At 42.8% G+C, this 23197-nt stretch overlaps 1 protein-coding gene across 3 annotated transcripts in view; it reads right to left on the bottom strand.

Moving 5' to 3' along the window:
• Window positions 1-23197, bottom strand: part of STAT6 (signal transducer and activator of transcription 6) — a 243067-nt gene that overhangs the window by 40319 nt on the left and 179551 nt on the right. For all 3 annotated transcript variants that reach the window (XM_073576848.1, XM_073576847.1, XM_073576849.1), the window contains 4 exons: window positions 14764-14970; window positions 11842-11936; window positions 8711-8847; window positions 6601-6747 (listed from right to left, as the gene is read on the bottom strand). In XM_073576848.1, the coding sequence (XP_073432949.1) occupies window positions 6601-6747; window positions 8711-8847; window positions 11842-11936; window positions 14764-14970 (586 nt within the window). The remainder of the gene's footprint in view (window positions 1-6600; window positions 6748-8710; window positions 8848-11841; window positions 11937-14763; window positions 14971-23197) is intronic.

Genomic DNA, 23197 nt, shown 5'->3' with positions numbered 1-23197 from the left:
TGAGATTGGAAACAACACATCATTCACTGCTGTAGACTCAGTGTCAGTCCATCTGTAGTGTATGGACACCATTATTTATGTGAGACAGGGACGGGTAGACCACAAAGGGAACGGGCTGAATAATGTTTGGGCCTTTCTCTCTCCCACATATATTATCACAGAGCACCTTCTTCGTGCCTCAAAGGAATGTTACAAATAAGCAAATTGCTTTAAGTGATTCAATTACCCAGTTCAGCCATATTCATACAATCGTGTTTCACGCACTTCAGTGTGCGGTCCGTTTATTTTACAGATAGCACTCGGACACATTGTGGTGTATAGTCCTTACACATATCCTTTTTTTGCACTCAGAAAAAGATACGACATATCAGAGGTTGGTCCGATTTTGACCAAACTCAAAACGTCAAGGCAATGTGAACGGACGCCATCTGTGTTAGTTCTGTGTGTTTCATTTCAAGGACAGATGTGTCAATTCAGCCTGTGACCCATTAAATTCATTAGCTGTCTATGGCCTCATTCACAAATCAGTTTTTTTCCAAATATGAGAAAATACAGACTAAATTACATCAGTTTTGTATTCTTTTTATCTTAACCATAGAATCCATTTTTTTACATGCAAAAAAAATTATTAATAATTTTCAAGTTTCTACTACCAATTTAACAGGTAAAAAAAACAGACAGCATTGAAATGACAAATGGGTAGTATCCAAGAGTTATCCATTAAAGGGGACCTATCATGTCCAAAATCACTATTGCCCTGCAGATACAGAGTCAATATGCCGGTAAATAACATTAAAAGCCTGCCTACCTTACTGGAAGTGTGGCTATAGAGAGAAAATGAACTTGTATCCTCCCTGTAGCCAATCACTTTCAGTCATAAGGGCAGTGCAGCGCGATGTTAGGGGATGTTCACTGAGTATTTTCATAAGTAGCAGAAACTTTTCAATCAAAACTTGTGGATTTGAACTCTATGGTTTTAAGAGAATTTCAGCTCAGTCTGAATATACTTTTATAGTCACTGTTCCACCCTATGACGGAAAGCGAGCAGCTCTAGAGAGATTATGATTATTTTTCTCTGTATTCTTACATCTGCAGTTATATGGTGGTTTTGAGCATGATCGGTTCCCCTTAAGGGAACCGATTAAAAAAGTATGTGTGAGACGATACGTTTTTACTATCTGTACAGATTTCTGTTGGCTGTACATGTGTATGTGTGTACCATCTATGTGACATCTGTGTGCACCATCTATGTCACATGTACCAGAATAGAATGCAGAATAGAAATTACAGATGTTTAGGTGTACATATGTGGAAAGATATAGATATATATCCATGAAATATAAAATTAATGCCATGCGTATGTAATTTACTGTACATGTATTAGTCTAGTAAATAAACAAATGAAAAAAAAAGTGGGGTTCTCCCATTTTTGGTAACCAGCAAAGGTAAAGCAGACAGCTGTGAGCTGATATCAGGTTAAGAAGGTCCCTGGTTATTTGTCCCTTGCCAGTCTAAAAATACCAGCCCGCAGCTGCCAAAGAAGTGGTGCATTACATTAGATGCGCCAATTCTTTCGCTTTGCCCCAGCTCTTCCTGATTGCCCTGTTGCGCTGGCAATCAGAGTAATGATAGTGTTGATGTCATCTGTGATTCGTCAAAAATCATAACTGGCATCAAGCCCTGGTGTTAGTGATGAAGATGCATCTATCAGAAACTCCCATCACTAAACCAGTAATAAGAAAACACACACACACACACACACACCAAAAAATGCTTAATTTAAAAAAACACTCCCTCAACACTTTCCCTGGTTCACCAATTTATTTAACAAAAAAAACACATGCAGGTCCACCGTAGTCCACAAACAGAAACATGAAAATCATAAAAAGAGATAAATAAAAACAAGACACTGTCCTTCATTCACCAATTTATTTAAAAAAAGTGCAGTTCAGTTCCGACATAGTCCAATGATTCCCATGACGTTCCCCGAATTCTGCCCCAGCAACTGTGAATAGCAGTAACACGGTTCACAGTCACTGGTTCTCACTAAGTGCAACATAAGCCGCCTACTTGGATGAGTGGTGATGTCAGAAGCCGGTGACTGTGAAGAGCGGTAATGTCAGTAACATTACTTCTATCACAGTCGCTGGGTCCAGATTCGGGGAACGAGGGACAATTTATTGTTTTCATTCTTTTTTTATGTTTTTAAGGTTTCCATTTGTGGACTACATGCAATGTGCCACTTCTAGCACTGCTGTGCGCTGGTATTTTTAGGCTGGGAACTGCATAATAATCACGGACCTTCCCAGCCTGGTAATATCAGTTCCTAACTGTGTAGGGGGGTCGACGAGGCAGAGGATACCTGTGTGCTGGGTCTGGAACTAGAGAGACTGCATAAACTGTTCCCAGGGGGAGGCCTGAGTGAGGCGGACCTCCCCCTGTTGCCTGGGGGAAGCTTGAGAGAGGAGGGGCTTTCTGCGGAGGGGGGCAGAAGAAGAGAAAGAAAAAGAGCACGAAGGAAGGCTGTGTGGCACCAGGGCAGAGCAGCGCGCAGTCAGGTGAGTGGTGTGCTCCGCTCCTCAGCCCGACACAGAGTACTGGCACTGCGACAGGCAGTGCTGCAGTCGAGCAGAAGGGCAGGGACTGCTGTGCTGAGGGAAGCAGTGTGCCCAGCAGTAATCCAGAGAGAGCAGAGCCGTGTGTTGCAGCAGCCACAGAAAGAAGTGCTCCATCCTGGTAGCACCAGTGCCACGCAGACCAGTGTCCGCTGTCACCAGCTGCCAACAGCGGGGACCAGGGAGAATGGGACGTGCAGTGTGTGTCCAGTGACTGCCAGAGTGCTGTACACTACATGACTGTAAGAACCGCACACATGCTGCCCAAGAGAGAACGCATACGAGACCGACACTTGCGCCGTCAGAGACTAACACTTGTCAGCAGATAGTTGCCCTGATATTTGTGACTTGACTTCTCTAGTGAAGATAGTTTAGGAGCCATGTTGGGCTGATACAGGACTGTGGCCAGTGCCTTTGTTAACCACTGTAGTATATGGACTAGGGGCAGTGGAAGGTACCGGAGACTGACCACTGCCACCAGAAGACGGACCATCGACTACAGCATCATTCTGGAAAAGACACTGCGCCCACTGTTGCTGGCGCTAGTGAGTTTTCAGAAGGAGCTGCAGTTTAAGGACGGACTTCCTGATGCATTTGCTAACGAACTTCCATTGTCTGTAACATTGTTTTTTCCACTTCACCATTTCCTTTGCCTTTAAACTGTGAATTTCTTGTTTAACTCTCTACCTCCCTGCGTGGAGTATACTTCTGTAAATAAACCTGTTTAACCTTGCTCTGCCTCCCGTCCATCACTGCATCCCATGTTCCTGCAATGTCTACAACTATCTGCTTTACATTACCTGGTTACCAAAAATTGGAGGGACCATGTCATTATTTATTAGCTTAATAAATGTACTGTAAACTACACACGCAAAGCACTAATGATATATTTCACAAATCTATCTATCTATCTATCTTTCTCTTTGCACATGTTTAACACCTAAACATCTCTAAGGCTGGAGTCACACACAACGTATAAAAATACGGTCCGTTTTACACGGATGAGAATCCCTGAACAGTGATCCATATGTCATCCATGTGCAATGCAAGGATGCGATTTTCTCACATCTAACCATCCGTGTGACATCCATTATATGTCCATTGCAAAATGGACATATAATGGATCCATGACCTCAAATATTTGTGAAAACATATATACATTATATATTTATATATATATATATATATATATATTTATTGTGGCGTGGCTAGGGGTTGTATAATTGATGGGAGATATGTGTCTCAGAGATGGCTTGTCTCCGTAATGTAAGGCATAGGAGATATTGCTGTATTATTATGGTTTTGCAAGGACCTGTGATGAGGTCACAGTCACGTGACCAGTCAGCTGCTGGGTTCATGGGTGTGGCTACACCCTTGTAATGTGGCCTGCTCCTGAACCAGGCAGCTGTAGGTGGGGAGGACTACGGCTACTTTCACACATCCGTTGGGGAGATTCCGGCGATGTGCGGCGAAAAGCCGGACGGCCGGAAGCGGAGGCAGCGGAAGTAGCTGCTGCGCAACTTACGGCGGACTCGGCAGTCGTCACCGCAGTACGGGGGAAGACCACTTTTCGAGAGCGTGAGAGAGATATCCGGGCATGCGCAGAGGAGGAAAAACTGCAAGCGGTGGCCGGATCAGGTAAAAGCCTGATCCGGCTGCCAGACTTTACCATTGCCTTTCATTGGCCCACAGAGCCGGAAGTGCCGCATGCGTGCATGTCCGGCTTTTTTTGCCGGACAAAAAAAGTTACAGCACGCGTTCTGTCCGGCCGCCGGACAGCAGATTTCAGCCGGATCCGGTAAAAACCGGAACAAACGGAAGCACATGCGGTGCGATCCGGCGCATGTGCTATTCAATGACAAAAAAACGCATCCGGCTGAAAAAAAAAAGGATCTGTTTCTTTACACACATGCTGGATTGCGCCTGACGGCAAAATCCGGATGTGTGAAAGAGGCCTAAGCCTCCCGTGTGTACTGAAGCTCCAGGTCTGAGCCTGAGTTAATGGACATTTCTGTTTACTTTTGCCTAAGCTAAAGGCTATTTTCTTTGTTACTTGCTGCCTGAGGGGTTTATGATGTAATAAACCACCTGAACTTTAAAGAAACTTGCCTCCTGATTGTCTCCCGCTGCACAGGCGCAAGTAGAATCCCTACCATATATATTTATATTTCATACAGAGGTAGATAGCAGAATAGCCGATAATTCAAATGTTGGCTTCTGTAAAATCATTACAGAACCCGACAGGATATGAGACTTGGTTTGCATACAGTAAATCATTGCATATCCATTACATTTATATATGTCCCTCACTAATAATGTTAGTAGTGTGTGTGTGTGTGTGTGTGTGTGTGTGTGTGTGTGTGTGTGTGTGTGTAAAATTTTGGAGCTGTTGATGTTAAATTAAAGGATTAATTCATGGAAAAAACTTGCGTGGGCTCCCACGCAATTTTCTCCACCAGAGAGGGCAAGCCAGTGACTGAGGGCAGAAATTAATAGCCTAGAGAGGAACGATTGTTTTTGGGCCCCCCTGGCTAAAAAAAATCTGCCCCCAGCCACCACAGAAAAGGCGCATCTGTAAGATGTGCCAATTCTGGCACTTACCCTCTCACTTCCCATTGCCCTGTAGTGGATGGCATATGGGGTAATAAGGGGTTAATGTCACCTTGCTATTGTACGGTGACATTAAGCCTGGTTAATAATGAAGAGGTGTCAATAAGACACCTATAAATTATTAACCACTAGTCTGAAAGGGTTAAAAAAACGTACAAACATTAAGAAAAAAGATTTTTAATGAAATAAATAAACACACATTTTTTCCACCTTTATTTAACTCCCAATCCAATTGAAGCCATCGTTCTGTAAAAAAATTCAAAATAAAAAAGCAACAATATCCCATACCTGTCTGCCATACAGTCAAGTCTCACGCAGCAATCCATCTCAAGGGGTTAAATAGTTTACAACCGAGAGCGGTGCTAATGTGACCGGCCTGGCTGTAAACCACAGAGGAACGAAGGAAAACCTGCCTGCGCAGCCCCCTCGCCTGACCAGAGATGAACTCATTAGTGTGGGAAAGTTTCTGAATATTTTCCCACACTGTCAGTTCACCATGGGTCAGGCGGAGACTCAGCATAGCCTAAGTGACGTCAGCCCAGTGTGAAGAAGCTTTTTAGCAAAACGGCGCTAGTCGGGTGCAGGGCTAGCCACAGCACCCTTTCCTTGCCGCACCTCACCACAGCTCTTATCAACACTTGCATTAGGTAAACCCATTTTCATCTAGATATATAGAGGAATCCCTCCTTTCTTCTTTATGTTGATAATGCTGCATATTGCTTTGGTATTAGCCTAACAGGGGTCACTTTGACACTTCTAGTGATTTTACTCCACTTACTGGACTATTTCTTCTCTTTATGGCTTTTCTTCTGCAGTTGCATATATATATATATATATATGTATATATATATATATATATATATATAAAATTACACTCTTTGTATCCATTAAGTACTATAAAATACCAGCTTTCTTAGCATTTTTGCCTCTTAATATCTAGATTTGTTCCCCCTACAGCAGGCTATTTTTCATTTAAACCCTTCTGGTTTGTAGTGCAGGCATAATTATCCTAAAAAATATAGATTATTATTATTTTCTACTCACTTTATTCTGCTATGGCATCCTACCACAGCAGTTTTGTGTTATTTAATCACTGAAGTGTAGTCAGCCTGAATTAAATAGGATTATGGGATTAATTGACATTAAATTAGGTAGAGCACCCTTGAAATATACACCCCATGTTCAGACAGTTGTAAGAAGGGTGTTTTTTTTAAATTTCTTTATGAACGCCTTAGTACCGGGGTTAGTGACTTATAGACTTTCATGGTGCCGTAATTCCCATTCTGATGAAAATTATTATTTATTGGAAAATTGATTTATCCTAAATAATTCCTTATAATAATTCATACTTAAAATTACTGAAATGGTCACGTACTTTTGTAGTATTTGTCAAAGGCATCGTCTTTTCTCCCTTTCTTGTATAGATATGTCAGCTGTTTCAAATCTTTCACCCGGTCACCCAAAGACAAGATCTGAAGATCTTTAGCACCAAACGGTTGAATATTTTGAATCTGTCCAGAACCTGAAAGAAGCAAGAAAAGATTAGAGAAATGTATTCATCGTCAGGCTTGGATCAGACGAGCGTATGAAAAATCGCAATAAAACATGCTAGTACTGCAGAAAATTGGGAATCAAAATTTCTGATTGTGTGAACGTAGCCTAAGAAACATTCCCACTCCTTTAGCTATATCACAAAATTACTGCTTATTAAAGAGTTATTGCCATTTGCCATTATCATGTATTTTTTAGTTGGTCTAAATACCATAGTTCTCATTGTCTTTCTTTTGTTCCTGCGCCTTTCTGTTTTTTGAAATACTGCTTCCTCTTCCCCGTATGTAAATCTAGTCTTATTACGGTAGTCAAGAGGGTGTGAACCTCAACTCTTCTGTAGGGGAATCTTTGTGAGGATCATGGTACTTTGCCTAGCAAGACTAGATTTATATGTAGGGAAAATGGGTGAGAGAAAGAGGGAAGGCACTACTACTGTGGATATCCAGTAGATTAGAGGGTAGGCCTATGAAGATGACAGCGCTGCTGTAAGAGATGAGAGGTTCCACAGTCCAGGTGGATTTAAGTCTTTCCATTACGTATTTCTAGCTTGAACTAAGCCCTTTCCTAACTTAAACTACTTTGACTTGAAAATAGCTTAGTTCAAGCCAGAAATTTGTATTAAACCTACTTGAATCCATCAGGAGAGTGGAACATCTCATCCCATACAGCAGCGTTGTCATCTTCACACACCTACCTCTAATCTATATTATCCACAGGAACAAAATAAAAAACAATATTACATTCAAGTGAACAGCGGCATTAACAGCAGGTTAAAAAAAGAACATTGTCTTTATTGGAAGTGACAGGTTCTCATTGACATAAACTTTAAAACTATAAAGCTCACATCCATAGTAGTGTTTTCAATTGTCCCAGAGCTATTCACTGTGATGGAGTCACATCACAGATCAGAGGACCTTGCACTATATAATGGTGTCTAATATAAGACAAGACAATGCCCGCTGCTAATGCCTCCATTCATTTTATCACCAATCAAGGGGGCTTGACTTTCTCATTGCTTGTTATACAAGCCAGCCCTCTGACAGAGCCTGGTGTCTTTTGTACAAGGTTAAAATATAATTTCTTAGTTTGTGCTCTGCCGGGATTACTACCCCTGTGATCTATACTTGCTTCTTCACAGCTTATCTGTGAAAGTCCTAATTTCCCTCCATGTTCCTAAACATTTCACAGATAATCTGTACAGCTTGAGACTGTATGCCTCCATTTGTCTTTTTTGTGCTTTCACTCTCCCCACACTTTCTTGGAAGCATCCTTCACCCTTTAATTTTGTCTCTCCTGTTTCACAGGTGCCTCCTCAGCATCACATGATGTCATTTGCGGGGGCAGCGCTGGTCCCTGCACCCTGACTATTCTTACAATGCGCACTGACAGTGTGCTCTCCTGCTGATCTGAGATGTTGAGAGAGTGCACTGTCACTGTTCATATTCAACAGTGACAAGAGTCTACTGAGCATACATTGACAACTGACACATGCTCAGTAGAGCAGGGACTAGCCTAGCCCCTGAAAAGGGGTCACTGATTATTATTATGCATTTATATAGCACCATTTATTCCATGGTGCTTTACATGTGAAAAGGGGAAATATAGACAAGTATAATAAACATGTGCAAGACAAGGGACACACAAGTACATAAGGAGAGGGGACCCTGCCCACTGATGATGCTTTGCTTGAATATCCCAGCATGCGCATACTTCATCCAGGAAGAAATAGTAAAAAAAAGCAGTTACATAGTGTAGTGAGGGAGGCATAGGGAATTTTTTAATTAAAATGTGCTAGAAAAAAAAGATTAGAACAGATTAGCTTATGACATTAAATACATAGGCATTTCCACTTTACTTTTGCTTCAGACTGACCCTTTAAGTATGCAGTTATTGTACCATATAATCATACAAATTATGATAGAAACTTAATTTACCATCCTCTCCACGAATGACGTGTGCAATTGTGATGCCACCAATTTCTGAGTCACTAAACCGCAAGAGAAATGTACCACTCGGCTCAACGCTGAGAAGCTTGTGTACGTACTGCTTACTGACAAACCCCATTATTAAGCTGGAACAAAAGGAAATGAATGGCAACATGTTAGTCATACTCAGCAGGTAGAGGATCTCATGCATGTATTTCCAAGGATATGTGTATACTCACACTCAGGCCAGGGTCACACTTGCGAGTACGATGTGAGGAACTTGCGCGAGTCTCTCGCATCAATACCCGGCACTCCGCCAGCACTTGGGACCAGAGTGTGTGGCTGCATGTATTTCTATGCAGCCACACACTCCGGTCCCGAGTGCTGGCGGAGTGCCGGGTATTGATTCAAGAGACTCGCGCAAGTTTCTTGCAACGTAATCACAAGTGTAAGGAACTTCGACGCAGTTTGCCAGCTTCCGTATTAAGGCCTTAATATCAACCAATACCTTACATATATTGATATGTTTTTTGTGCACTTTTTATATTTCTTTCAGGGTGCAGTTGGGCCCAAATGGTTCTGCAAACTTGTGGCCTCTGTTCACACGGGATGCTTTCTATTTGGCACTGGGCAGCCCCCCTATATGGTGTTACTAAGAGGTTGTGAACCAGAAGCCCTGGATTGCCTGTGTGAACACTGCCACATGCGGATTATTTCTTCTGCACTGGTGTACCACACGGCCAATCCTTGATTGTAGGCTGGCTGTTTCATTTGGTATTTATGCACCTGTGCAGCTGCCATTTTACTTGGGTCCACTGCACCCTGTATTATTGCAGATGCATTTAGGCCTGTCTGGTTTGTATCTGAATTTTTTGGAGGATTTTTTCCTCTTTTTGAGGTTTTCATGTTAGAGTAGGACTGGCAAGTGTAAGGAACTTTGCATGTATATCATGGACTGCATCGGGATTACATCAATTCTTTTTGTCCCTGTTCACTGTAACATACCTGGCATGCTTGACAGATAAGATGTCCTGGTACTGTATGTTTTAAAGGGTATGTGCACACGATGAGTAAACACTACGGGTTGGACGCTGCATACGTGTGCAGTGTCCAACACACAGCGACCCGATGTGACAGCATAGTGGAAGGATTTTCAAAAAATTCCTTGTCCTCTGTGCGTGCACCGACGCCCACAGCTCACCTGCGGAGACGGACAAGCGGAGCATCTTTCCAGACCGCAGCATGTCTTATCTTGCGGAGATGCTAGTCACCCATAGAATGTATTGAATGAGGTGAATCCGCACAATTCAGTGAACACATGCAGATTCACCTGCGTTCGATAGACGGCTGTGTTTTGGATGGAGTGGACATGTGCTGCATCCAAAGCACCGCCAGTTCTGGATAATCTACACCCGACCATAGATTATGTCAAGTGCAAAACACTGTATTGTTTGGATACTGATTGATAACTTGCTTTTTTGTCTTTTGACTAGTTTTAAGGACCCATGAACTCCCAATCTGGTTTTAGACTTCGGACTTTTTGACTACAACTTAATGATAGTACTGCATTGTAAACTCCATTCATAGTTGATTAAATAAGACAGCAATATAACTTGGGATTTTTCAAGTGACTCGAGCCTTTGATGAGTCATGAAATAAAACAGTCTCTTTAAATAGAGTACATAAAAGTAATTAATGATAAATTGCACATTTATTATGTGTCTTTTGGCTTTTCAAAAGCTAAATTTAGACAAGGTGATGGATGTTTTATAAAACAAGCTAAAATATTTATATAAGCAAAAAAAACAAACATCCATGACAGCAAGTTTACAAGTTTAACGGGGAGGCATATAACCAGCGGGGGGCACATTGATGTGGCCAGATTCAGAGCAGCGATTGCAAGCTTTAGTGGAAGAGCTTGTAAGGCCGGTGTCACACATGCGAGAAACTCGCACAAGTCTCGCACCTCAATACCCGGCACTGCTGCCAGCACTCGAACCAGAGAGTTAAGCTGCATAGAAATACATGCAGCCGCACGCTCCGGTCCTGAGTGCCGGCGGCAGTGCCGGGTATTGAGATGCGAGACTCGTGCGAGTTTCTCGCAAGTGTGACCCCGGCCTAACATGAACTCTTTGCTTAGGATATCACGGCAATGAGAAACTCCATCCGTTCTTGATGTAACGGCAGAACAGTGGCACCACAATCCTCATTTAAGTCCCTAAGGTTTTGTTTAGATATGGTTTAATTCTTGATTGAAATTTTTTTTTCAAATCTTTTTTTACACACACATGCCTTTTAAAGATTTTTTTTCCACTAAATCTGTGAATATATGTATATAGTGTAGTCTCTGTGTGCGTTAATATACTTAACTGCCTCTGCCTTCTCCAGTATTCAGGACCATCCTGGTCCACTTCTCAGAGACTTCACCGCTCTTCAGTCTATCCAGCTCACTCTATGCATGGCTGGATGTCTCTTTTATAATGGAAGTCCATGGAGCCTTGTTCTGCCACTCCATTGACTTACATCGTAAAAGTCACTTCCAGGTCACGCAGAGCACAGTGTGACCCAAAAAGTCTGAAGAGTGGTGACGTCACTGAGAAGAGGACGGGAACGGTACTGGATCCTGGAGAAGGCAGAGGTAGGTGAGTAGATTAACACACAGATAATACTCCACAACAAACCCAGATAGTGCAACTATTTTCTGTAGCAAGACAATGGACACCACAATGTAACCCAATGCAGCACATGGCACATAATACACCACGGGGGTCTGTCGGCACAGAAATGTGACTTCCAACATAAGATACAATGCTGATGTGAATAAATAACATTGTATTCATACAGTATAGATGTGAATACTGTGCTCATAGTTTATATTATAATTCATTATTAAGGCCACTGCAGGAAAAAAGTCTGGCATTTTCTTGGTGTATCCGGGCCGCACTTGTGGATCATTTGATTGCTAGCAGTAATATAAAAGGGTTGTCTCTGATAGGACAGCTTCTTTAGCAAAATGATGGAATTTATGTTGACAATTTCAGGAATATGTTACTGTATATTAGTAAAGAAAGATCTCATCCAAGAGTAAGTCCAAACCTCTGTGACAAAATTTTCAACCTGTTTTTTTCAGCGTTTCTTACCCGTCTGACCAGTAATCTTTCAAGTGTTTTTTAGTGAGGTCAACAACTCCATCAAACCACTGCCAGAATGTAAAGTTTCTTTCCCGAAGTGGCTCCTGAAATACAGATTTGATTTAAAAAAGAAAAAAAAAAGAATTTTCCTTTTATGATTCTGCATACAGACTTAGTCTAAGGGTTGATACTGATCTGCGCTTATAAAATCGGTCCGATGTTGGTCCTGAAACGTCAGACGAGTGTTATGCAAGTGTCATGCGAATACAATACAATTTTTCTCATCTTACATCTGAATGACATGTGTTTTCAACATCACCTTTTACATACTGTCATTTCAAGCTAGTACAATGATTAAGAAAACAATCTTCGATACAGCTAAAGATAGATGAAAGAGAGATAATAGATATATAGATGATGGATAGATAGCTGTTAGATAGATGTCATTGAGATACATCAGTGCAGGGCGTGTGTAGTTTAGTGTACTTTAGTGGTGACGTAGTTTGAGTGGTGTGTAGTTTAGTGGTGACGTCAGTGAGATGACAACGGGTTCATCAGCTATGAACTCCGGTGACCTGTCTCATATCAGCGCTACACACTGCAGTAGCATTGTCACATTTCTGTCTCAGTGTGTTCTGGCTGGTTTGCTGAGTGGTTGCATCAGCGATTGCATCATGGATGTGGTGTGGGGACATTTGAAGCTCTGTCACCACTGTGGATGTGATGTGGAGACATGTGAAGCTCTATCACCACTGTGGATGTGGTGTGGAGACATGTGAAGACATGTGAAGCTCTGTCACAACTGTGGATGTGGTGTGGAGACATGTGAAGCTCTGTCACAACTGTGGATGTGCTGTGGGGACATGTGAACTTCTGTCACCACTGTGGATGTGATGTGGGGACATGTGAAGTTCTGTCACCACTGTGGATGTGCTGTGGGGACATGTGAAGTTCTGTCACCACTGTGGATGTGATGTGGAGACATGTGAAGTTCTGTCACCACTGTGGATGTGCTGTGGGGACATGTGAAGTTCTGTCACCACTGTGGATGTGATGTGGAGACATGTGAAGCTCTATCACCACTGTGGATGTCGTGTGGAGAAATGTGAAGCTCTATCACCACTGTGGATGTGGTGTGGAGACATGTGAAGTTCTGTCACCACTGTGGATGTGCTGTGGGGACATGTGAAGTTCTGTCACCACTGTGGATGTGATGTGGGGACATGTGAAGTTCTGTCACCACTGTGGATGTGCTGTGGGGACATGTGAAGTTCTGTCACCACTGTGGATGTGATGTGGAGACATGTGAAGCTCTATCACCACTGTGGATGTCGTGTGGAGAAATGTGAAGCTCTATCACCACTGTGGATGTGGTGTGGAGACAAGTGAAGCTCTGTCACCACTGTGGATGTGGTGTGGAGTGTAGTGATTGTGCTGCTTTCCACAGACACAGGACATTGCTCTGCTATTTCCAATACTGGGGTGCATTTTTTATTGTGTTTTTGTGTGCGTTTTTTTAACATGAGTTTTCATTGCGCTTTTGATACTGTGGTTTTTGTCTCTTGTTGGTACAGTATGTCATGTTTTTAATAAAGGTGGTTTGCTTTTGACAGTTCCTGGTATTTGTCTTGACAAAATTTTATTGACATTCTTAGGTTTCCTCTGCGGAAACGCACTAAAAATGCATGTACATGTGGGGAAATTCTGCACAGAAAACTCAGTGTACCCGCAAGAGAAATTGACATGTTGTGGATTTGAAAATTGTCTCTTCAGAGAGAAAGAGGATTAGAACTCTAGTGCCACCTATAGGAAGTAGCAATCCTAGAAGTCGGTGTCGACTCGCTAATGAACCTTGTTACATGACTTAGGGGATAAAAGCCAAAAACAAATTCTCAATTTGGAGACTACAATTCACACTTTAACAGAATATCAGCTTCAGGATACTTATGGGTCACTTACTTGCTACCAGTTTAGGCTCTGTACATACGGCACTATACACCACCAACAGCAGTTTAAGATTTTTGAGAAGAGTAACGTAACACATTGTGCTTTTCTTGATAAATCAATAGGTCATTGGGGTATGTTGGTCATAGGTTTGATCCTTGACATGGCATAGCTGACAGTATCAAGACTTGTGTTATACACCAAAGCCATGATGAACAGCACAAAGTCAAATTAAAAATGCTTTGCAATCACAATCAATTTCAATTTCAGTTCTATTTTGAGATGTCAAGTAAAAAAAAAGAGAAAAAATACCAATGCCCTCATTCATCAAGATCGGCGATTTTCTCATTGGTCTTAATGATGGGACGTGTTGGAGTCAGACGCTCCTGTGTCTTACAAGTGTCGTCAAGTGGCCATGCTAGAAATCTTAGTCAAAGACTAGAGCAAGATTTATGACATAGAGAATGCCACAATTTATTTTGAATTAGACGGGTTGCGACTCAGTCCTGTCTACCTTCGCCATAATGGGAAAAAAGGGCGAAACTGGTGTGAAAACAGCAAAAAATCATAAGACTTTTGAGCAACTTCGAGTTGTGGCAAAATATTGCAACTTTTCAAAACAATTTACACCTGAATTCTGCTGAAATTGCTTTGATGAATCGGGGCCCAAATTTATTGTTTTCCTTCTGTGATGATCCATGTGATGCTGTCATCAAATATATTGAACCCATGCATATCAGTAATGGGGGATCAAACGGCACTCAACACTGCAATGTTCAGTTTGACCTGTTTCTTTACACTGGATACAACCAAGATATATGTTTTAACAATTTCATGCAACATTAATTTTTTATTATTGAAAACACCAAAGAAAAATCGATCATATATTAACACCAATATAGTATTTTATAATAGGTCGCAGTTATCCTTTTTCACTAAGTGATAAAAAACGATCAATATCAATATAAATTTTACATGAATTATTACCTTGTTAAACTGAGTCCAGGACACATGGTATTCTTTTAGATCATCATAGCTAAGGCAATTGTCTCCAAAGATCTTCTGAGCAAGAAACCAGAAATGATCCTTCGACAGCTCTTGTTTTGTTCCCACTTCAGACATGAATTTCATATTCAAGGTGGTACACATCTTTCTCCAAGGCACTTTCTCTTGTACATAGAAGGGTTGTCTTGCCTGTCAATGATAATAGTACAAAAAGTGAATATATATAATTGGCCTTCTGATTACATAATTTCGAAATTACAAAGATGATGACCTGTGCAATTGTAATCTACAGCAAAGCCTTTTATACAGATTAGATGGCTGTCGGCCGAATGATGGTTTATGCCAAACATTGAACCGGAGCATCTCTCCCGTAGACAGGAACACTCACCCAGCTGAGCACTCTTCTGTTCTGGATGAGAAAGCCGCTACCAGATGTATGGCAGTGGCTTATCTCCAGGAGAACAAAAGGATTGGTAGATCGAAATCAAACATGCTGGATCCTTAACTCCCTCGGCAATCAATTGACCAGGGGCCCCATACACATTAGGCTATCCTCTGAAGCGGTCAATGGCTTAAATCAATCTCCAAAATTATAAAACACATGCTTACAAAAAAATCATATACAGTAGGTACATTAACCGTAATATTTATTAATCATCATTTGTTTCCAAAATTGACAATGTTGGCTGTTATGGTAAGACTAAGAACACACAAAAGCTACCACACGTAGCCAAAGCCACACCCACGCTCAGTGGGCAAGGCTTTCAAAAGCTTCTAAATTGGCTGCACAATTCTTCAGCTAATATTAGTCAAGCACACCCCATCTTATGTGGTGGGTCTGGTTTCATCTTTGTGCAGCTACTGCTAATCTAGGGTAGCATTCACATATGCGCTAAGGCAGCCATGACCACCTGTAGTGATTGACAGCAAAAGTGTGCAGGTAGCATCTCATGATTACTGAAAATTCATGCTCACGTTCCTGATCACCAGAACAGAGTGGAAGATAAGCAGCTGCTCTGTCGACGCGACATCAGAAGAAGCCACTGAATCGCCAGCAGGAGCGGTCTGTCCCTACTAGCAAAGTCATTAGCTCAGAATTGATTTGTGCATCTCTAGTCCAACACTTTTCTTACCTTTCTTGATACCAGGAAGCCATTTGGGCTTTGGGCACTGCCAAGTTAACGCTACAGTGTGCAAGATGTGGTAATGCTGCTATGAGAAAATATTCAACCTGACTACCAGCTGCATGAGCAGCAAACATTACAACCAATCTTTTAATGGTGATGCATTTATTATCAATTCAACTCTACCACTCTATTAGTATGTGACACTGTTGTGAATTCTCTTACTTCTGAGTCAGGGCTCCCTCTGGTGGTTACTGTGGGTAGTGGAGCTGGCTGGATTGACAGAGGTCTGCCACCTGATGATGATGATTGGAGATCTGGGGTTACTGATTGCAATATTTAAGACAGCAGGCTTCCTTCAATCCCTGCCGGTGATTAGTTTTCCTGTGCATTCTGAGGTCTGATGTCTCCTGTCCTGATCCTGCATTTTTCAGTTAAGTTGTCATTTGCTAATCCTTTGCATCTTATCTGGTTTTGCCTCTTTCTGCTTGTTGTGAAGGTTCAGCGTGCTCCCTTCTGGGGGCAGTGCTGGACCCCGCTCCATGTGTTACGGCTTGTGTCAGTTTGATCAGTCCCCTGTTATATTAGTCTCTTTTGCTTTGCTGCCAGTTCATACCAGAATGCTAATATAGTGGGTGCGAGGTCGTGAGACCTCAGTGTTATGAATGGGTCACCGAGGAGGATGGCAGGAACAGGCTAAGCCACCAGAAGACCAGAGAGGTTGGTAGCTAAGCGGATTGCAGACCCCTTATCCTATCCGCACAACTAGCAGTAGCCGTGGAGCGTTCCTACGATGCCCTAGACGCTTCGTCACAGCTGGAGGACTAACTAAGCCTAAAGACAGAAAGATGAAATCTAAAGCGCCCCGGAGCAGATCCCCAAAGGAATAGACAGCCCCCAAACATATATTGTCGGTGAGACAAGATGAGACACAAACACAGGCAGAGAACAGACTGAGCAAACGGTGGGGCCCAAGATGTCTAGACAGAACAGGACAGAAAAAGATACTGCCTGCAATCACGCACAAAACCCTGAAAAAGTCCAACACTTCTGATATACAAAAAACCTGAGATCACACGATCTCACCCCCGCTAGATCAGCACTCTGGTATAAACTGGCAGCAAGCAAAAAGATACTAACATAACAGGGGACTGAACAAGCTGCAACATATGAAGCAGGGCCCAGCGCTGCCCCCAGCAGGGAGCACGCTGAACTCTAGCAGCAAAGCAAAAAAAAGACACAACCAGATTAGATGCAAAGGATTAGCAAAATAATCACTTAGCTGAACATGCAGATCAGGCAGGGAACAATAGAGCTCCAAATGCACATAGAGGAAAAAATCACCAGCAACCTTCAAGAGCAGCCAGCTCCATTATATGCTCCCAGCCAGCAATCCCAGATTCCCAATTATCATTGTCAGGTGGAGAACCTCCATCCACCTGACCAGCTCCACTACTCTCAGTAACCACCAGAGGGAGCAGAGGGAGCTTCGGCTCAGAAATCCGAACAAGGGAGTTCACAACACCTTAGTGTTTTTTGGTACATCAGTCATGTTGGATTTTTTAGGGTTTTTGCATTATTGCAGACAGTGTCTTTCCTTTCCTATCCTATCTAGTTAGTTCGGGCCCCATCATTTGCTCAGTCTATTTTCTGCCTGTGTTTGTGTTTCATCTTGTCTCATCGACAATATATGTTTGGCGGCTATCTATTTCTTTGGGGTTCTACTCCGGGGCAGTTTAGATTTAATCTTTCTTGTTTTAGGCCTAGTTAGTTCTCCGGCTGTGTCGAGGCCTCTAGGGCATCGTAGGTACGCTCCACTGCTACTTTTAGTTGTGTTGTTAGGATTAGGGGTCTGCAATCAGCTAAGTTACCAACCTTTCTAGTTTCCTGGTGGCCTAGCCTATTCCTGCCATCCTCCTTGGTGACCTGCTCATAACAGAATCACCAGCCATACTGTAGACTTTAGGGTACTCTAAAGAAGGAAAGAATTGTAAAAAAAAAAAAAAAGTGTCAGAATTTTTTTTATATATTTTTTCCTCTTTTTCTCTGGGGCCGTAGGAGGATTTTTTCTCTAATGGAGACTAAGCAATTGTCTGATCGTGTTGAGCAGCTGAAGTGTGGAGAATTTCTGCCTATCTTGCTCAATCATCTGCTGTAGAACCAAAGATCCCTGCTCCTGATGTTTTTTCTGGGGATCGGTCTAGATTTTTGAATTTTAAGAATAATTGTAAACTATTTTTTGCTTTGAAACCTAACTCATCAGGGAGCTCTGTGCAGCAGGTTAAAATTGTGATCTCCCTGCTGCGCGGCGATCCCCAGAATTGGGCTTTTTCTTTGACATCAGGAGATCCTATTCTGGCTAATGTGGATGCATTTTTTAAAGCCCTGGGGTTGTTGTATGATGAACCTAATGCTATTGATCAAGCTGAGAAAACCTTATTGGCATTGAACCAGGGTCAGGATTCTGCAGAGTTATATTGTCAAAAATTCCAAAAGTGGGCAGTCCTTACTAAATGGAATGATGATGCCCTAGCGGCTCTCTTTCGGAAGGGTCTGTTAGAAACCATAAAAGATGTTATGGTGGGATTTCCTGTCCCCTCTGTTCTTGATGACTCTGTCATTGGCCATTCAAATTGATCGATGTTTACGTGAACATAAAACTACACGAGAGGCGGTGCCGCCTTTCGAACAAACTTCTGAACCCATGCCATGTGATAGGGTGTTGTCTAGGGCGCAACGTCAAGAGTTTAGAAGGTGTAATAAGTTGTGCTTTTTTGTGGGGACGCCTCATACTATTTCTGTCTGCCCTAAACGAGAAAAGCATTTTGCTCACGCATTTGCGGTGGGCAGTGTACAGCCTAAGTTTCTTTTGGCGGTTACCTTGATCTGCTCCTTGTCTACATTTTCCGCTAAGGCTTTTGTTGATTCAGGAGCAGCTTTGAATCTGATGGATTTTGACTTTGCCAAACGTTGTGGTTTTCCCATGCTACCCCTGCGCACTCCTATCCCTTTGAGGAGTATTGATTCTACTCCTTTAGCGGAGCATAAACCCCAGTTTTGGACCCAGGCGATAATGCAGGTCACCCCGGACGACCAAGAGAATTGTAAATTTTTGGTGTTGCACAATTTGCATGATATTATTCTTCTGGGTTAACCTTGGTTGCAAACCCATAATCCTGTTTTGGATTGGAAATCTGTGTCTGTGGTGAGTTGGGGTTATCAATGTGCTCTTAGTGACACTCGTGTTTTCTCCACCTCTCCCCAGTCTCATGATATTTCTGACTATTTGGCTGATTTTTCTGATGTATTTAGTGAGAATAAGTCCGCGTCTTTGCCGCCTCATAAGAGTTATGACTGTGCAATTGAGTTAATGCCCGGTTGTAAATTATCCAAGGGTTGGCTATTCAACTTATCGGTACCTGAACATGATGCTATGCGATCTTATATCAAGAAGTCACTGGAGAAGCATCATATCAGACCATCCTCTTCACCTTTAGGTGCTGTGTTTTTTTTTGTGGCCAAGAAAGATGGCTCATTAGGGCCATGTATTGACTATCATTCCCTTAACAAAATCACTGTTAAATATCAGTACTAGTGTTGAGCATTCCGATACCGCAAGTATCGGGTATCGGCCGATACTTGCTGTATCGGAATTCCGATACAGACTTCCGATATTTTTTCAATATCGGAAGACGGCATCGGAATCGGAAGTTCAAAGTTGATTGACAGCCTGACGTCATCATGATGCGCGGTGTGTGCGCATCATGATGCGCCGTCATTTCGGGCCTTCCGGGGGTCTCTGCCGGCCTGCCGGGGGGCTGTGTGGACTGCCCGGGTTCTGTACCGGCCTGCCGGGGGGCTGTGCCGGCCTGCCGGGGGGCTGTGTGGACTGCCCGGGGTCTGTACCGGCCTGCCGGGGGGCTGTGCCGGCCTGCCGGTGGTCTGTGCACCCTGTGGGGGTCTGTACCGGCCTGCCGGGGGGCTGTGCCGGCCTGCCGGTGGTCTGTGCACCCTGTGGGGGTCTGTACCGGCCTGCCGGGGGGACTGTGCCGGCCTGCCGGGGGGCTGTGCTGATGTCCGGGGGTCTGTGCAAGCATCGTCCGATGGGACTATAAGTCCCATCTGGCGATGCCTGCTACCATGACAGTGATTGACACATTAGCCAATGATGGGACAGTAGTAGTCCCATCATCCGGCTAATGTGTTAAATGTTAAAAAAAAAAAAAAAAAAAAAAAAAATACTACATACATACTACATGCATGCTACATACATACTACATGCATGCTACATACATACTACATGCTACATACATACTACATATATACTACATGCATGCTACATACATACTGCATGCTACATACATGCTACATACATACCACATATATACTACATACATACTACATGCATGCTACATACATACTACATGCATGCTACATACATACTACATGCATGCTACATACATAACATATATACTACATGCATGCTACATACATACTACATGCTACATACATACTACATACATACTACATACATACTACATGCATGCTACATACATACTACATGCTACATACATACTACATATATACTACATGCATGCTACATACATACTACATGCTACATACATACTACATGCATGCTACATACATACTACATGCATGCTACATACATACTACATACATACTACATATATACTACATGCATGCTACATACATACTGCATGCTACATACATACTACATACATACCACATATATACTACATACATACTACATGCATGCTACATACATACTACATACATACTACATACATACTACATGCATGCTACATACATAACACATATATACTACATGCATGCTACATACATACTACATGCTACATACATACCACATACATACTACATACATACTACATGCATGCTACATACATACTACATGCTACATACATACTACATATATACTACATGCATGCTACATACATACTACATATATACTACATGCATGCTACATACATACTACATGCTACATATATACTACATGCTACATACATACTACATGCATGCTACATACATACTACATATATACTACACGCATGCTACATACTACATGCTACATATATACTACATGCTACATACATACTACATGCATGCTACATACATACGACATACATACTACATGCATGCTACATACATACTACATGCTACATACATACTACATATATACTACATGCATGCTACATACATACTACATGCTACATACATACCACATACATACTACATATATACTACATGCATGCTACATACATACTGCATGCTACATGCATGCTACATACATACTACATACATACTACATGCTACATACATACCACATATATACTACATACATACTACATACAATACATTCATACAATACATACATAGACATACAGTACATATAACATAGAGTAACATACTTACCAATACTTGTCACATTGTTCCCCGAAGCCATTGTCTTTTAAAGGAATAAATATTAACATAACAAACCACAAAAATACTCACCCACGATCCGAAGCAGTCCACGAGTGTGTCCCACGACGATCTTGGGTAGAGAACTGCAGCATCAGCTGATGCCGCCGTTCTCTACGGGCTGCAGGAATCCAATGACGGAAGGTAGGTATCCTTCCGCACTGTATTCCTCCGCCACTTAAAAAAAAAAAGTCCCTAGTCTCACTTTATGCCATTGCTGCGTGCACAGACCCTCGAAGCCTGCACAGCCCCCCGGCAGGCCGGCACAGCCCCCCGGCAGGCCGGCACAGCCCACCGGAGCCTGCACAGACCACCGGCAGGCCGGCACAGCCCCCCGGCAGGCCGGCACAGCCCACCGGAGCCTGCACAGCCCCCCGGCAGGCCGGCACAGCCCACCGGAGCCTGCACAGCCCCCCCGGCAGGCCGGCACAGCCCCCCGGCAGGCCGGCACAGACCACCGGAGCCTGCACAGACCCCCTGGCAGGCCGGCACAGCCCCCCGAAAGGCCCGTACAGACCCCAGAGAGGCTGTACAAGGCAAAAACAGGGTTTTTCTTATTCCGATACCGGAAGTCCCATAGACATGAATGGGACTTCCGGTATCGGAATCGGCGATACCGATACTTTTTTTTAAGATCGGCCGATCCATTCCGATCCGATACTTTGAAGTATCGGACGGTATCGCTCAACTCTAATCAGTACCCGTTACCCCTGATTTCTGATTTATTTTCCAGAGTTAAAAGTGCTTGTTGGTTTACCAAACTTGACCTCAAGGGGGTGTATAATCTTATTCGCATCACGTACGGGGATGAATGGAAGATGGCATTTAATACCCCGGAGGGACATTTTGAGTACCTGGTGATGCCTTTTGGGCTCACTAATGCCCCTTCCGTCTTCCGATCTTTTATGAACGATATTTTCCGGGACTTTGTGGATAAGCTTTTGATCATTTATCTGGATGATATTTTGATCTTTTCCAGTGATTGTGATTCTCATATGAAACATGTCCTGACTGTATTCCGGATTTTTAGGGAAAATACTTTATTTGTTAAGGGATCGAAATGTCTATTTGTGTACAGAGGATTTCGTTTTTGGGATTCATTTTGTCCCCGTCTGCTATTGAAATGGACCCGGCCAAGGTACAGGCCATTTATGATTAGGTTCAGCCCACTTCTCTGAAGGCTCTCCAGAAGTTTTTGGGTTTTGCTAATTTCTACTGTAAATTTATAAGTCATTTTTCTGGTATTGTTAAACCACTGACGAATTTGACCAAAAAGGGCGCTGATGTGGTGAATTGGTCTCCAGAGGCAGTCTCGGCATTTCAGGAGCTTAAGCAGAGATTCACTTCTGTTCCGGTTCTACGGCAACCTGATGTCTCACTCCCATTTCAGGTGGAGATAGATGCTTCTGAGATTGGTGCAGGAGCCAATTTGTCCCAAAGACATGGGCATTTGAAGAGTGGAGACATTGGTTGGAGGGAGCTAGACACCAAGTTGTGGTCCTCACCGACCACAAGAATTTGATTTATCTTGAATCAGCCAAGCGCTTGAATCCTAGACAGGCTAGGTTGGTCTTGATTTTCACGTGTTTTAATTTTAAGAATGTTAAGGCGGACGCCCTTTCTAGGAGTTTCTTTGCGGATTCTCTTGATGTGACTGAGCCTACTACCATTCTAAATGAGGGTGTAGTTCTTTCCGCAATCACACCCGATTTGAGACGTGCCCTGGAGGAATTTCAGGAGGACAAACCTGAATGATGCCCTATGGAAAAATTGTATGTCCCTGACCAGTGGAG

Source organism: Dendrobates tinctorius, unplaced genomic scaffold (assembly GCF_039654945.1).
Source record: "Dendrobates tinctorius isolate UK_male_01 unplaced genomic scaffold, ASM3965494v1 ptg000051l, whole genome shotgun sequence".
In the NCBI taxonomy this organism is placed as follows: domain Eukaryota; kingdom Metazoa; phylum Chordata; class Amphibia; order Anura; family Dendrobatidae; genus Dendrobates; species Dendrobates tinctorius.
The sequence above is the reverse complement of the archived record's forward strand: the minus strand, read 5'-3'. Positions and strand labels throughout refer to the sequence as shown.